We start from the raw sequence: 15,902 nt of genomic DNA, 5'->3' as shown, positions 1-15,902 counted from the left end.
ATCCAAAATATCCAAACCAGATACAAAGACAAGGTCAAGCAAATTGCCAGTTTTATGGGGGATCCTCCTTGACCTTCAGAATACAGTTCAGAGTCCATCACTTCCAGTAAGACACATGCAGGCTCATTCAAGCTCACATCCACATGCATATAGCCCTGGGGGATTTTTCAACAATTTGTGTGGATTCCAACAGAAGTGCTCACAGCAGTTCAGATAACTTACCTGTTAAATCATCCCTAAAACTTGGTGGTCTATATACAAGCAGAATGATAAATTTTACCCCTGCCATAGCAGTACAGTTAACAGCCATATGCTTGGGTTAACATATATGTTAGACCAACTGTTGCACTGGAAACTGGGTGCAGCTAATGGATCACCAAGTACCCAAATGAAAGCATTGTGGAAAATTGGACATGCAGCATCACCCAGAAAAATATCACTAATATGCACATATTAGATGGTGACACTCCCTGAAATATCACAGAATGTTCCATTCCAGCGGAAGATGATTTGAAGAGCTCTGTGTAGCTCAAAGCTTGTCTCTTTCACCAGCTTCAGTTGGTCCAATAAAAAAAAAAAAAAAAAATTGCCTCACCCACCTTGACTCTCCCATTCCATCTAAGCCATTTCAGTACTTCTCAATGAAGGATTTGTTTAAAAAGCTCAAAATGAGGCACCTGCTACCAAACCCAAGAATTACAAATTCCCTTATGGAGTGTCAGCTAATGAATAATCTTCAAATCCATTATATCACAGCTCCCTTTCCAATCCAGTTCATCCATCTTGTAATGTCCCTACATGGACTCACTTGCCATTCCCCGTTAACACAAACAAAAAAACCAGGATGACAAAACTCCCCTATATCCAAAACAACTCAGAAAACCAGAAGTTAGCACTGAAGACAATTACATAAAGTTTATGGAGGGGCAAATAAATCCCAAGTGTCAGCAATAAACTGAAAAATGAAACTCCTCAATAACTACGCTACTTGCCGCCCTCAAACACCGAGTTCTCCTAACTTCGAAGACACCCCTTCAGGAAAATTGCATTAAAAATATCTAAATTATTCTGATGTGCCATTTATTATATGCAATTTTATTTCTACACCATGGTCACAATAAGAAAGCTATATTTTAATCATTCTAATTGTTGAGAAAACAGCTCAGTGGTTTAAGGGACACAAAAGAAATAATGCTACTTAGAAGTATTCAGTCGTAGCCTGCTTTTTAGCACTGCTGATTTTAACAGAAGGAGGGCCATTATTGTTGTAATAGCGTACTTTTGTAGAGGCAAGGGATTAAAGCAGAAGTAAAAAACTCCTGGTCGGGGCGGGGTGACAACCTCATGCTGTTTTTTAATTTCCCTGGCATTCTTTCTGCAGTTTAATAATCGCTGGTTTATTGAAGATACAACATTAACATTATCAAGCAAGGAAAGAAAAACCCAGAAGTTTCACAGTACAAGACAGGTATTAGAGGAAATGTCAGAGTGGCACATTGGTCTTTTTGTAATATTCTTATGATATAACATGATAGGAAGAGAACAATACACTAGAACAGGAATATGTAATCGCTCTCTTTGTACTGTATTTATTAGTAGTATCACCCAAGTACCTACAATGCTTTTCATTTAGCAATTTACAAATATTAATAAATCCTCAAAAGGCCCTTGTGAGGCTTGAAAGTGTTAGCTCCATTTTACAAATAGGAACACTGAAGCAGAGAGTTAATGGCCTGATTTTCAGATAGGGGATGCTCAGTATCTCTGAAAAAATCAGACCATAAGTGTCTTGTTCAAGGCCACAATGAGAGTCCATTTTAGAGCCAGGAATAGACTCATAAGCTCCTGGCTTTCAGTCCTTTACTTAGACAACTAGGCTTTTCCTCCCATAAACCAGGAATGGGAAGAATTGCTAGCAGAGAGGTCACAAAGTAAAATCTTTTCCCTCTTCAATACTGCTCAGGGCACAACTATATTAAGTTGCTAGATTAGACATTTAACCATTGTTTTTAAGTCAAGTTCTGTAAATAAAGCCTATAATTTGGATAAGTTCGGACCAAAGAATTTTTACCACCACTGAGTTTCTTAACTGGCCAGTTTTACAGTTAAGTTAGCCAGTCTCCTCAGTTTATAAATAACTGCCTAAGAGCATATAAAATAAGTAAATTGAAATTATATAATTAAACAGCCAACAAGTTTACTCATTACTCAATTTATTTGGATGAAACAAAAATAAGTTTGCACATCTTTGCGTAACCTGATAAAGATTTTGGAACATTTGAAATATATTAGTTTTTCCAACAGTTTTAACTTCAATCTTGAGCAAGGCCTTTTTCTTCTTGTTTTAGGATTCACGTTTCAGTAATACATATGCTCCCATTACTGCCAAAAGAGCATACTGTGAAGAAAACACACAAAGAATTATTACAGTCTGCCTTCTAAAAGATTTGAAACAGTTAGAAGCTATTTCAGAGTAAGTCTCTGTTCAGTGTTAACAACTCTTGGATTGGCTTGCAACTGTAAGAATTAGACATATTTGAGATGCTATTGGCACATGAAAAAGAGCTTCAGCTGATGAACAGTTTATTCTTATTTTTATTTCTATAATTATTTAAATTATACATTCAAATCTTAGATCATAACACTAAATATGCATTGTAATCGCATGCTTAATTACACATAAATGTGAGGCGACGGTCTAATTGATTAAATGTTACTTAATTGACTGAAAACAAAAAGTCTACATGAAAATACGCCATATGGCTAATTTTCCCTGTGGTAACCAAATCCATATATACAAATCTATTATCAGTTAACTAGGTATTTTACATAGGTGTAGAAATTGCTCCTTTATCATGTAAATACCAAATTACAAGCCCTAACAAGTTAATGTTCAAAATAATGTTGACTTACCTTAAATTTTGGGTAGTCATTCATTATTATGGTAACCATCCCAACATAAGGCAAAAAGCTAATTGACAAAAGTTAAAGCAGACAAATGTGAAATAATTTCAGAGTTAGAGATACCTAAATATTTTCCAAAATATACATGTTAGAGCTAGACATTTAATTGAAAGTGTATGTTCCATACAGCAAGAGCTTTAAATTAGGATAGCTCCAAAGAGCATGTATTTGAAATACAACCTAGGAAACGTGGACCTCCCTCTCCCTTAATCAAATAAAGGCTTCATCCTTCTGCATGTTACTTAAAACTTGGTAAGGTAGTCAAAAAAGAAAATAAGATTGACAAGGTTTACACGTCCACCTTCTTATACAGCTGCATAAGCAACGTAAGTTACATCACTCACCAATGGTAGACTAAGTTCTAGTAGTTCACTTTTCATATTAGGGCTTAAAAACAGTTGATTTTGAATGCTGAAATAATGACTGAAAACCTCCAGCAATACCAAAGATTTTTCTCAAAAGAGGCATTATCTATAAAGTCAGGAAAAAAACCTCTATGGCAATGGCAAGCCAGTTTCTGGCCATTCTGAATAAGGCAAATCAATTCAGGACAGTGGGTGACACTTGACATGAGAACTCTACTTCCACCAAGAGTTTTCTTGATGGCCCAAAACACAGCCAGGACTTCTGAGCTGGCAGACACTTAGGTGACTGATCCAAAGTCCACTGAAGTCAATGGAAGATCTCCCGTTGACTTCAGTGGACTTTAAGTCAGGTCCTTATGTAGCTTTAAGCAAGGTTCCAAATAAGAATAGTGAAATAACCATAGACCTTAACACTCTCCACCACTGCATATTTTTGACTGAATACGTTGGGGGTCTTTTAGAGAAGTTCTCAGGCAGTTAGTATTCTGACAAAGAGCTAATGTGATTCACCTGAAAGATAACTAATTCTCGAGGTGGGTTTGTCTCTTTATGATCAGAGGATTTGATATAGTATTAATCCCTGCGCTTCTACCAACACTGATCCCCACCTAGAACTCAAAATACTTTCTAGCATGTACTTTCTGTATTACTGAGGCAGGAAAAACATAGAAAAGTACTGCTTACCCTCTCGCTCTTCCAACAACATCCTTCTTTTCTAGCCAGTTCTGACCTTCTTTGTACAAGCCTCTATCATCAACTTCATTATTATCACCCTTAGTCAGAAATTTGATGTTTCCATTTTCTCTGGAAGGCAACAGGGTGACAAATTAATTTCTATTTCATTTAGAACCTCACTAATTAATATTTGCAAAGCATATTGAAGATGAAAAGTAAAATACTGTAAGATTAGATACCAATCTGTACATGCAGTCCTACTTGTTTAATAAATATCATCAAGGCATTTATGGTTTTCACTGACACATTTAGTAGATATAACGAAGTTTTTACATCAACCATTCAACATTAGAGAGATGTTTTCCACCAGGTACAAGTATGTATTTGATAGCAGCCTTCAACTACCGAAGGGTGTTCCAAAGAGGATGGAGCTAGGCTGTTCTCACTGGTGGCAGATGACAAAACAAGGAGCAACAGTCTCAAGTTGCAGTGGGTGGAGGTCTAGGTTGGATATTAGGAAAAACTATTTCACTAGGAGAGTGGTGAAGTACTGGAATAGGTTACCTAGGGAGGTGGTGGAATCTCCATCCTTAGAGTATTTTAAGGCCCGAATTGACAAAGCCCTGGCTGGGATGATTTAGTTGGGGTTGGTCCTGCTTTGAGCAGGGGATTGGACTAGATGACGTCCTGAGGTCTCTTCCAACCCTAATCTTTTATGATTCAATGTAACTTTTATTAGCATCAACAGCACTTATATGCATGTAAAGCCCTACATATTTATAGTAAAGTATACAGTTCTAAAATACCAAAAGTGGCCCTACCAAGAAAAATGCACTACTGATTTTGAAAAGGTCTAGGGTGTGTGTATGTGAGAAGGATAAAGAATGCAACAACATCCAGTGAAGTATCAGATATATTGTCTGTCAGGGGATTAGAGGATTAATCTTACTCCCAATGAAGTTAACAGAAGTTTAATCATGTGTTCCATTGAAGGGAGGGTCAGACCTTGTATCCTGCCTCTTGGTAGCAGAATGGGCTTGATAGACTAATGCACTAGGTAATTTCCATCTTTAGCTTCCATGCTCTTGTTCAACTCACAACCATGATTAACACAGATATTATATGCTATTTCAAAGATAAAAATATGATAAAATGGCTCTTTTTGATTAAAAGAAATATTGATGCGCTTTTAAATCTGGAGAAAAGCTACAGCTACATAAAAATCAAAAACACTGTTAATAAAATAGCAAGACTACACTGGAAACAGCAGTTAACTTTTACGTGGCTTTGTAAGTGCTACAATTCTTTCCATCCAGGCTGAATCAGTTATGTTAGATCTGTATCATTTTGCAAATGATAAAAAAGAGTGGTATATTACCATTATGTTTTGTTTAAAAAAGCATCTGAAGCACTATCGAGCCTAAAGGGGCTTTCTCAGATGCAAGACCTTTAAGGAACACCCAGGAGCTACAGAAGTTATATTGGTGATTCAGTAGGTGGCACTCTTCCCTCCCAGATAGAACTGAATCAATGCCAAGCATAATATTACAGAGGACTATAGTGCTACAGATGCCAACTTTCAGACAAGACACAAAACTGAAGTCCTGACCACTTCTGAGCACCAAAAAGCCCTTGATTCTTTTTGTAAGAGCAGGAGTCTTAAGCCCAGTGACTTGGCCAAATTCTATTGTGGATCATTACATTCTGCCTATCTAAATGTTACTTGTAGTTTCAAAGGGAAAAGATATTTTTCGCTTTGTCCTGAATGTTGCATATTTGCTGTCTGCTGTTAAACAGTTGCCATGTTTCACCCTAGAGATGGCTTCATTTCAGCAGTGGGTGAAGTGATATCATGTATAGTAGAAGTGTATATAAAGCACTTTGGATCAGGATTAAAACAAATATAAAATGATTAACTTTACAACATTCACAATGGCATGGAATTGCTCAACCTGCTTCTACATGGATTTATAGAGATATTAAGACTGAAAATAAAAGAAAATATACTGCTTTATCTGGTGAACTCTGTGGTCTTCCAGAATACTGTCTAATCATAGAATCGTAGAAATGCAGGACTGGAAGAGATCGTAAGAGGTCATCTAGTCAAGCCCCCCCGCAATAAGGGAGGACCAATTGAACCTAGAACATCCCTGACAGGTGTTTGTCCAACCTATTCTTAAAATTTCCAATGATGGGGATTTCAGAACCTCTGCAGGTAACCTATGCCAGAGCTTAACCTATGCAAGAGCTTATAAAAAGCTTTTCCTAATATCTAACCTACATTTCCCTTGCTGCAAACTAAGCCGATTCCTTCTTGTCCCATCTTCAGTGGACATGGAGAACAATTTATCATCCTCTTTATAACAACCTTTTACATATTTGAAGACTTATCACGCCCCCTTCAGCTCTCTCTTTTCTAGACTAAGAAGCCAAATTCTTTCAACCTCTTCTCTGGAGAATTGAAATCTGACCTGCCCCAGCACCAAACTACGAGCTGAAAACCATCCGGCTGCACCGGAAAACAGATCATACCTTAGCGTAAAGGGGGTAAACCTCAATCTCTGCCTGTGCATTGCTTCCTCCCACTCATTAAAACCTCTTCCAACCCCACAGCACAATCCTACCAAACTGACTTTCACCTCCATCATACAGGCACAAATCCTCCCACATCTGAGACAAGGAGAAAGCCTTTCGATTTCTGTCAGAAGCACAAGGCATGCTGGCACTTGAGTCCTGTTGTGTATTAAAGACCTGCTCTACTTTGAGGCAGTGGATTAAGCGGTCTGTTTGCAGCTCCTCAGACCTAGGGAAAGTTACTCTCACAGGTACAGGGGCATGCATATCAGCTGCCCTGCAGCAGCTAGGCATGCAGCACAGCTTTCATACTTCCACAGCCTAAGACAGCAAAAGGCTTCTGTGTCTACATTGACACTTTTGTTGGTCAGAAGTATGAAAAGAAAACCCACACCCTCGACAGACAAAATTTTCACTGACAAAAGCACTAGTGTGGAAAACGCTATGTCGGCGGGAGGCACTCTCCTGCTGACATAGCTAACACCGCTCATTGGGGTGGTTTAATTATGCCAACAGGAGAGCTCTCTCCTGCCAGTATAGAGTGGCTACACAGGAGACCTTAGAGCGGCACAGTTGGTCTGTAGTGCAGACATAGCCTAATTGTGCTTAGAGATCAGTGCCTCCGTTGCCCCACCCCCTTTCCAGCTAGCATCACCCACACCTAGAAAGGGGTCAGGATAGAGGTGATGGTGCTGTGGCTTGTTTTGCCTTACAGAAAACTCTCTCTTATTCTTCCCACTACTAGGGTGCCCTCCAGAGGGCCATGCTGAATTTTAAGCAGTTATTCAAATTAAAGAAGGTACTTGGATATATGAATATGCATTAAAAAAGACTAAAGAATGGACCTTTCATCTGGAATCATAAGTTAAATAGATATGATGTGGGGGAAGAACCACCAACATCTTTAGTTCACCACATATCAACTCACAGACGGACAACTGGATCAACACCTGCAGCATCAGTGGAAGATTTCTGCTGTTATGGAGTGAGGATATAAACCACTTACATGCTTTTTGGAAGAAGTTGTCCATCATATACAAGGATATGGTGTCTGCTTTTTTACACATCACTCTTCAGTTATTCCCTTTAAATGTGTCAGATAACATTTAAAGGTAAAACACATCCACCTGTCAGTAGCTCTATTATTGTTTTTAATAATGAATCATCTTTGGGATTGTCTAATCTGTATTCTGACAAACTCAATTTATCGTTTGGGATGGATTTGACAGAATTGTAAATGAATTCTTTATACTGCTGCCTTCACTCTACCATTTTTAAGATTAAGACTTCTGAAGGCTCATGCGGTAAAAGTCACTCTCCTAGTAACAAAAGCCCCAATTTTGCAACAAACACTATGCGGGGGGGGGGGGGGGGGGGGCTCCTAGCCCCACAGAGAGACCCAGGACTTCAAGGATCAGGGCCTTTGTTATCAGAATAGTCTTTGGGTGTGTACATGTACCTACACTGAAGTCAGTGGAGCTTCACTCAGGTACAGGGGTCTGCCTGCAAGGAGCCTACTGCAGGATTAGAGCCGAAAAATGTTCCTTTAAATACTGGAAATAAGGTTTCTCTTCCAGCGTACCATATTTGCCATTTTCAGGAAACAGTATTAAATTAGAACATATCTGAAAATACAGAAAAGCAAAAGCATACTTAAAAATAAAAAAAAAAAAGTTTAATTACTTTTCATGGATTTTGATTACTCTGTGAACTATTGGGATATCTCTGCCTTCAACTTTAAAAACAACTATTTCACCAGCTCTAATAGGGTCTTCTTGGAAATTTGTTAAAAACAACAGGTCTCCTCTATGAAATGCTGGTTCCATACTGCCACTACAAACAAACAGAGAAAGATTATACTGGAGGTAAACTGATGTATGCAAGATGAACTAAAAACAAAAGTAAAAACAGTATTTAATACCTATACACAAATCTGTGATTTTAATTGATGCCCAAGTTTTGCACTTTCATTAACAACACTACATTTAAAACTATAAAAAGCTATTTAAATGTGACCTGCCTCTGAAAGATCCAAGTGACTGATCCTGTGAGAAATGAAACCCCAGTCTCAAAGAACAAGCTAACAGATTGATTTCATTAAATAGGTTCTACAGTACTGTCTGCTATAATGAAGAACAAAGGTTTTACCATAGTGGATCAGACTTTTGGTCCATCAAATCTAGTTAATGTGCCACCAGCCTTATATTTCAATACCTTATGTTTCAATGACAGGCCAAAAAATATCATAATATATTATGAAACAAAGCTGTACATAGAAAGGGATAATTCCTGCAGGTAAGTCTCATGCTTATGGAAGCAGGATATCTGATTATTAATCTTCAATTGCATAATTACACATCAGAAAAGTTTGCAGCCATTTTTCAAAGCCAGACACAGTTTTTGACCCAGTGGCAGCAACCTATAGGAGATAAAGACTCCGAATCCCATTACCAATCACTTGAACAATGTAGAAACATACATTTGCCAGTGTCACTCTAACATTTACTACAAAAACATGAAGCTCACTGGCTTGATATAAAAACATTTTGTTTTAAAATTTGGAATCAGTTTGTTTTGACTGAAGTGCTACAAAAGCAGGGTCATCTCTCGAATGTTTTGGGTGGGCACCCCAGAAGCAATGAAGGATTCCAACATATATTTACATGGTTCGTAAATTAATATGCTGCTTTACAGCTGTATTGCTCCACTGCTCATGGAAACAAGATTACCATGTCGGTTGGTCAAAAGCTAAGAAGAGATATATGTACAATAAAGCAGTACAGGAGCTGATCATGGAGAAAACAGATTTCTCCCGTAAACACAGCATCCTTTGCAAAATAGCTTAATCTAAATTGGATCTTAAAATAGATATACAAAAAGTGTTATTTAAGGATTTGCTAAAAGCTAACACAGAACTTTGGCTGTACCCTAAAGCCTCAAATATTCCCTAATAAAAGTTCTGCTATTACATAGTATCCTTATTGATGCAATTTCATAGGGCCCAATCCTTGTGTGCTTAACTTTACACATTTGACCAAACCTAATAGGTTTGCAGAACCTTATACAATAAAATATTACATTAAATGTAGTCATTACTGAGGGAGGTGGAAGCTGCGCAGACATTTATAAATAGTTGTCCAGAAAAGGAGTTTTGCCACCATTACTGCCCACTCTTATATCAATATAACGTGATCATAAAAAATCTGAAGTGAGAAAGATGCAAAACATTTTGATGGTGAAAAATGTAGAGAGGCAGTTGACAACTCTGAATATTTATAGCTAATATATATAATCTTTAAATATCTTTTCAGCAGGCAAAATATGCCATAATTTAATTAGCTTCATAATTCTCCACTGGAACTAACATTTTCACACCTGGTCCCTACATTGGGCTTCTGCTCCATGACTAGGCTCCCTAGGCATTCTGGGAAAATAATAATAAAGTTAGGCACCTTTTCTACATTCAGGCATATAACAAAAACATCTGGACTTTCAAAGGTGCTAAGCACCCAGAGCAGTCACTGACTGCAAGAATCTGGCAGCCCTAAAAACCAGACCATGTTTTATTTAGATACCCAAATATGGATTGAGAAGCCTAACTCTAGGCACCCCAGTTTGAAAATGCTGGTCTGGGTGCTTATTTACCCCTTGTGATAATATTTTACTATTGGATAAAAAATAATTTGAGGTATATTTGCACCAGAAAAAGTTATGTTCTACTGTTATAACAAAACAAGTAGTAATTTAAACAGACATACCTGAGTACCACAACAATAGGGCTTTCACTTCCCGTGATGACAATCAGACCTTTCCATATCATAAGTGCAGAAGACACAATCATGGCAAAATTTAATACTTGGTAATATAGCTGCAAAGACACAAACAAACCAAGCCCCCCCCATAAAATAAAATTGTCTAGTTAACAAGTACAGACTAGAGGTACAAAAGCTGAACTGCCTGCTACAAACAGGTTTTCATTAACTTCACTGTTTTAATGTGGATTTCCTTCACCAAAGTCACAGCTGGACACTATGAAAGTTTAACCAACTCTTAAACCTATTTTATTTTGCAAAACAAAGCTATGTGATGTATAAAACATGGATGTTTTAGGGGATACAACGTAAATGCATATGGTAATTTCCGGTATTTGGAACACCTCTGAAACCAGAAAGCAGAACTGGCTTTTCTTTTTAAAAAAATGTTGTGCATTAACAGTCATGATAGTGGTACAATGGTCTTGATGCTGGCATGCTAAAGTAGATTACGGTGAAATCTTGGCCCCATTGAAGTCAATGGGAATTTTACCACTGACTTCCATGGAGCCAGGATTGCACCCTGGGATGACATCCTCACCCCTACTCTGGTCTCTTTATACCACCGGAAAAGGCCAGAGCAGCATAAAGGGGCCCTAAAACCCCCCATAACCAACTGGGGGAGGATTCTCCGGGCACAGACAAGGTGGAAGACAGCAGCAATGTAGCCTCCTGAGGACCCCTTGCAAGCCGTGGAGTAGGGGAGCATATGGTGGGCAGAGATGAGGGTATGTGAGGGAAGGGCCTGCAGCACAGTGAAAATTCGAGCAGCAAAGTGGTCCTTAGAGCAGCCTGGGGAGGCTCCTGTAACTCAGACAAGCCCCAGGGATAATAAAGGATCAGGAAGGCAAGATGATGGCTTAAAACCATCTTAACCCCTACCTTGCCTGCGGCTGCAAATTTTGTGCTGCACTGTAGAGAAGCAACAAGTTCTCAGACCTTGTAATTAAAGCCTCAGTTCTGCACTGTGACCTGCACGGGTGGACTTCTGAAGCCACACAGAGCCCCAGTGAGATCAATGAGGCTCCACTCAAGTACTACTCCTGGGGGAAATCTGCACCAAAAAATTAGAAATTCTGCACACAATATTTTAAAATTCTGCATATTTTGTCAAAAACACCACAATATAAATCAGGCCAGTTTCAATTATTTTGGTAATTTATTTCAAAATACCTGCCAACAAATACGGCTGTAACAATACAGACAACATAAAAGATTCAAGAAATGTTTTTTGACAATAGATTCTTTACTAGGCATATTAATACAGAATTTTGAGTAAGTGGGTTGCTGGGTATGGGTGGGAAAAGTATGGAACAGGTTGGGTTTTTTTCCCCGGGGGTGGAGGAAATTATTAGGGAGCCTCCCCCTTCCAAACCCTGGCTGACCCCTAGCCTCTCTCATTCAGTCAGGCACATCTGCCACTGTCCCCATGTATCCCTGCACCCCCCCATGCCTATGTGTCCCTGTGCCCTCACTCAGCCACCCCCTAACCCCATATAGACCTGCACCCCCACTCCCATTCCACCCCCCGTTTGTCCCCCACCCCCATTAGCCGTTCTGAACTTGGTCTGTGTGACCTCTCAGCAGTCCCATGTGCTCCACGCTGTCCATCTCCCAACCCCCCCCCCCTCCCCCCATATCCTGTGCCTCCTCATCAGGCCCCAGGGGCAGGGCACTGTGAGAAACGTAGCCTCTTCTCTCTAACCCCACTCTGCAGCTGACTGCTCCTGTCTGGCAGCAGCTGCCCTCTGTTCTGGTACCACACAGCAGGCCCTGGTGGGCAAAAGGTGTAACTGCAGCGCCTCTCAGGCAGAATGTATTTTCTGCAGAAAAAAAAAATTTCTGCAGGGGGACATGAATCCTGCTAGTGCGCAGAGGTGCAGAATTCTCCCAGGAGTAAAGTACAGCTGCCCACCTATGGAGATCATAATGCGAGATCAGGCTTAAGTTTCCCCATATCTGTGCCAGTGCACTTCAGTTGTGGCTTACAACACCTCTCCTGGAACTCTCTTTTGTCAACACTTCCACTGACAAACCAGGAGGTGGTTTTGTAATGAGGAGAAACAGAAAAGAGAAAGATATGCTCTTTAGGAAAGTGCTAATTCTCTCCTTGATTGCACTTATATCACTCCTGTTACTGTTCATGAGAGCTCCTTGCACACATACACAAGAAATTAGGCCCTTTATTGTGAATCTATCAGCATTCAGAGCCACTGTACTGTAAGCAAGTGGTACTTTTGTTCAGCAAGAATATTTGCGAGTTGTGTATATCATTCTCTGTTAACCTCATGTGTGAAACTCACAGTTGCAAAATTTTGCAGACATTTAGGTTTAATCTTGGTGGGAAAAAAAAGCAAGCCTGATTTGGTAGTCTTGGTAGGATACTTTATTTTTTGGGAGGGTGGGGATTGGAAGGGGAATACCTCACCAGGCAATTTTTACTTAGGGATACTCTAATTAGAAATCAGCAGTGACCAGAAGCAACTCTCTATATCTATTGGCTTACTGCAAGACACAGAGTGGTCTAAGACTAGGCACAGGACTCAGAGTCAAGAAGCCCGAAATTTCTGACAGGAAGCTACAAAAACAAAGCTTGAACTTTGAGGTATATACTAGAAAAAGCATTGATGTTCATGTGTATTAGCTGTTTCACCACAGTAAATATGTGCAGGGATCCTGTATTAGTAGCAAGAATAGCAACATGATGGACTCTCACAAAGTAGAGCAAGCAGGAAGGAAACATCAAAAGATAGGGCACATTGCCAATCTACCACATAACAAGCACAAAGTAGATTGGCTGGTTGAGAACTTGGCATCTAGTTATGCTACATATGTTGACTGTATATCTGAAAGCCAAGGATGTCCTAGTTTTGGGGGCCTGTTCCAATGCCTTAGGCAGTTTTAAAAGAAAACAGGGCTTTGGCCTGATTTTGGAACCCTCCTCAATACCTAAATAATTGAACCGGTAATATTGACAGCAAGTTGGCCATGGGCCCATGTGACATGAGGACTACCCCATATTAATAACCAGACTGCCACATTTGCCCCTTTACCCTCCCCATCCACAAAGGCCCTGATAAGCCCATCAACTTTGTCTCAAACTTGTTCACTCCTGAGTGGCAGGGGAAGAAGATAAGAGGTGAGTAACTCTGTAAAAAAGGAGGCGTAGGCACTCTTCTTCCACCAGCGGCCAAAAAAAACTTGTGGTGCAACCCTCCCAGTCCTCAAACAAGGGTACTTCTTAGGGTTTCTATTTTTAGGGTGAAAGTCTGAGAATCCTATACCTGTAATAACCATGCCCGAGATACCCACAAAACAACTCGGTCTGACACTCCGTGGTACGCTAGCTACAAACCACAGGCATGAACTGCACACTCACAACGCTAGACCTGTAGACTGAATGCAGCACAGCACAAAAGACTGAGCGGCCCAACATGCAGCCATCACTGCACACATGCAACATGCACAACAGCTGCTCCACACACAGCAGGGTAGGTGGGGGCCTGGCATCGCTAGTAACGCGGGTGGCACCACACATACACTTGCATGCAACCCGCAGCCTCAACGTGCCACGAAACCAGGCGCATGCAACACGGCCCAAGCACACCAGAAACCACCACATCTGCAGACACACGGAGCACCCCACCCGCTCTACCTGGCGCTTGTTCATTCGCCGCAAGTCCTCGAAGACGTCCATCGCCAGCTCCTTGTGCGGCGTCAGTCCCAAGGGAAAGGAAGAAGGCGGGATGGGGGAGGCTGCAGGAAACCAGAGCGAGGGGGACCCCACCAGTCGTTCCTGCCTAGCAGCTGCGGGGCTGGGCCAGGACTGAGCCCGTCGGGTCGCACCCCAAGAAACAGGGGAGCAGGGCTAAGCCGCTCACGTCCCCCCCAGCCCCGCAGGAGCAGAGTGGGCGAGGCAGGCAGGGCTAAGCCCCCAGGCTACAGTGCGTGGGGCAGGGCTAAGCCCCCCACGTCCCCCCTAGAGGCAAAGGCAGGACGGCTGCAGTAGCACCTAAGCCCCCAGGCCCAGCCGAGGGTTGCCAAGAGACCCGCTCCCGCCCCCCCGCCAAAAGCCTGATTGGCTTAAAAAACCGCCAACACCGCCCAAAAAAAGCGAGGGACGGAATTTGGGGGTCCTGTCGTCACGACGCTGGGCGGGGTTTGCGGCAAGCGTCATGACGCTGGGCGGGGTTTGTAGTGTGAGGAAGCCTGCGGGCCGTACAAAAAAAGTAACCCAAAGCGGCAAAACGCCGTGGGCCGTGACGACTATAGGGCAGCCCCTCCCCACCGGCCGCAGAGCTCTCCCGCCGCTAGAGCAGGCTGTCCAGCTGGGACAATCATCTGTGACTCGCTTCGACCCCTGGGAATTGTAGTCCAGCTCGTTCCCTCCTCCAGTACCGCGCGAGGAACAGCGGAGTGGCGGGACTACAACTCCCAGAATGCCACCGCCGCAAGCGGCCCGCGGAGTGAGGCCCTCTGGGAAGGGTGCGTAAAGCTGCCTCACCGTTTGTTGTCAGACGCGCGCAAAGCGGGAATCGACATCTCTGGGGACCCCGCCGCGACCCGGCGAGCGACAGCGTGACAGCTCAGGGCGTCCAACCCTGCCTCTTGGATCAGGCAGCGTGTTGGGCAGCTACGTGTCTGAGCGGCTGCCCCGTGGACACCGCTCATTGGCGGGGCTCGCGGATGTGGCGGGGGAGGCTGGAGGCGGCGCTGAGGGGCGTGGGGCGAAGCGGGGCTGGTGGTGGGGAGGCCCCGCTGGCTTCCCTCCCCCCCCCTTAGTGGCAGGGGAGCTCTGGGGTAACTGGGAGCGGCAGGGGGATGAGGCGGCTTCGGAGCAGCGGGTGGGGCGTGGCCCAGTCACCGCCGCCCAGGTCCTGCCTGTGGGGGTCCCCGCCAGCGGGAATGCGGTGGAGCCGCCAGGCACGGTATCCTGCTTGGCCAGGCCAGTGCCCGGAGCAGGACGACGTAGGGCTTGGTAACCCGCTCCCGGGGGCGCGGTGGGGAGGCGCTACCCAAGGGGTAGCGGATGGGGTCGGGGGTGGAGGACCAGATTTCTGGACTTCAAAAGGCGGAGGTCCGGCCTTTTTGTACCTCAGAATTGGCAACCATGGTTGGGAATGGAGGCTGGAGGAGTGCGGGACTGGAATCCTGTGGGGAAGGGAAGGGTGGGAACTTGGTGGCTGTTTGTACTGATCAGGGCAAACCCGCAATAGAAACTCTGCTGCTGTTTGTGCAAGCACTGCACATACAGGGCCCTCTTACCCTGGGGACAGAATGCTGCATCTCCTGCTACCCTCTCAGCCAAAGCTGTAAGCGCTCCTTTCTCCATAAAGTACTGAAACTAAAAAGTGGATCCCAATGAAAACGTACGCCATTTCTATGTGATATCACTCGCCGGACTCAGCCACAAATTTCTAGGTCAATAGAACAAACAATCCCACCCAAAATGTAGAGCTTTTGTCCATATGGATCCCACTTCAGGTGTTCATATGTATGAGATTGAAATCTT

The 15,902-nt window shown here is 42.6% G+C and overlaps 1 protein-coding gene across 1 annotated transcript; it reads right to left on the bottom strand.

Moving 5' to 3' along the window:
- Positions 1-2,196: 2,196 nt before the first annotated feature.
- Positions 2,197-14,424, bottom strand: SEC11C (SEC11 homolog C, signal peptidase complex subunit). Its single transcript, XM_074952413.1, has 6 exons — positions 14,046-14,424; positions 10,337-10,446; positions 8,262-8,411; positions 4,014-4,133; positions 2,914-2,971; positions 2,197-2,398 (listed from the first exon to the last, which is right to left on the bottom strand). Exons 1-6 carry the CDS (start codon positions 14,085-14,087, stop codon positions 2,345-2,347), a joined length of 534 nt encoding a protein of 177 aa, XP_074808514.1. The 5' UTR covers positions 14,088-14,424; the 3' UTR covers positions 2,197-2,344.
- Positions 14,425-15,902: the final 1,478 nt, after the last annotated feature.

Source organism: Natator depressus, chromosome 5 (genome assembly GCF_965152275.1).
Source record: "Natator depressus isolate rNatDep1 chromosome 5, rNatDep2.hap1, whole genome shotgun sequence".
Classification (NCBI taxonomy): domain Eukaryota; kingdom Metazoa; phylum Chordata; order Testudines; family Cheloniidae; genus Natator; species Natator depressus.
Note: the sequence above shows the minus strand (reverse complement) of the source record. Positions and strands in the feature narration are given on the sequence as shown.

What these genes read in the sequence shown, in the direction of transcription:
- SEC11C (XM_074952413.1), bottom strand. Translation starts at nt 14,087, where the DNA reads ATGGACGTCTTCGAGGACTTGCGGCGAATGAACAAGCGCCAG. An exon ending in GTTGTTGGAAGAGCGAGAGG is followed by an intron (nt 2,972 to 4,013) that starts GTAAGCAGTACT and finishes TTTGTCAATTAG; the next exon opens with CTTTTTGCCTTATGTTGGGA. An exon ending in ATGACTACCCAAAATTTAAG is followed by an intron (nt 2,399 to 2,913) that starts GTAAGTCAACAT and finishes TTTTCTTCACAG; the next exon opens with TATGCTCTTTTGGCAGTAAT.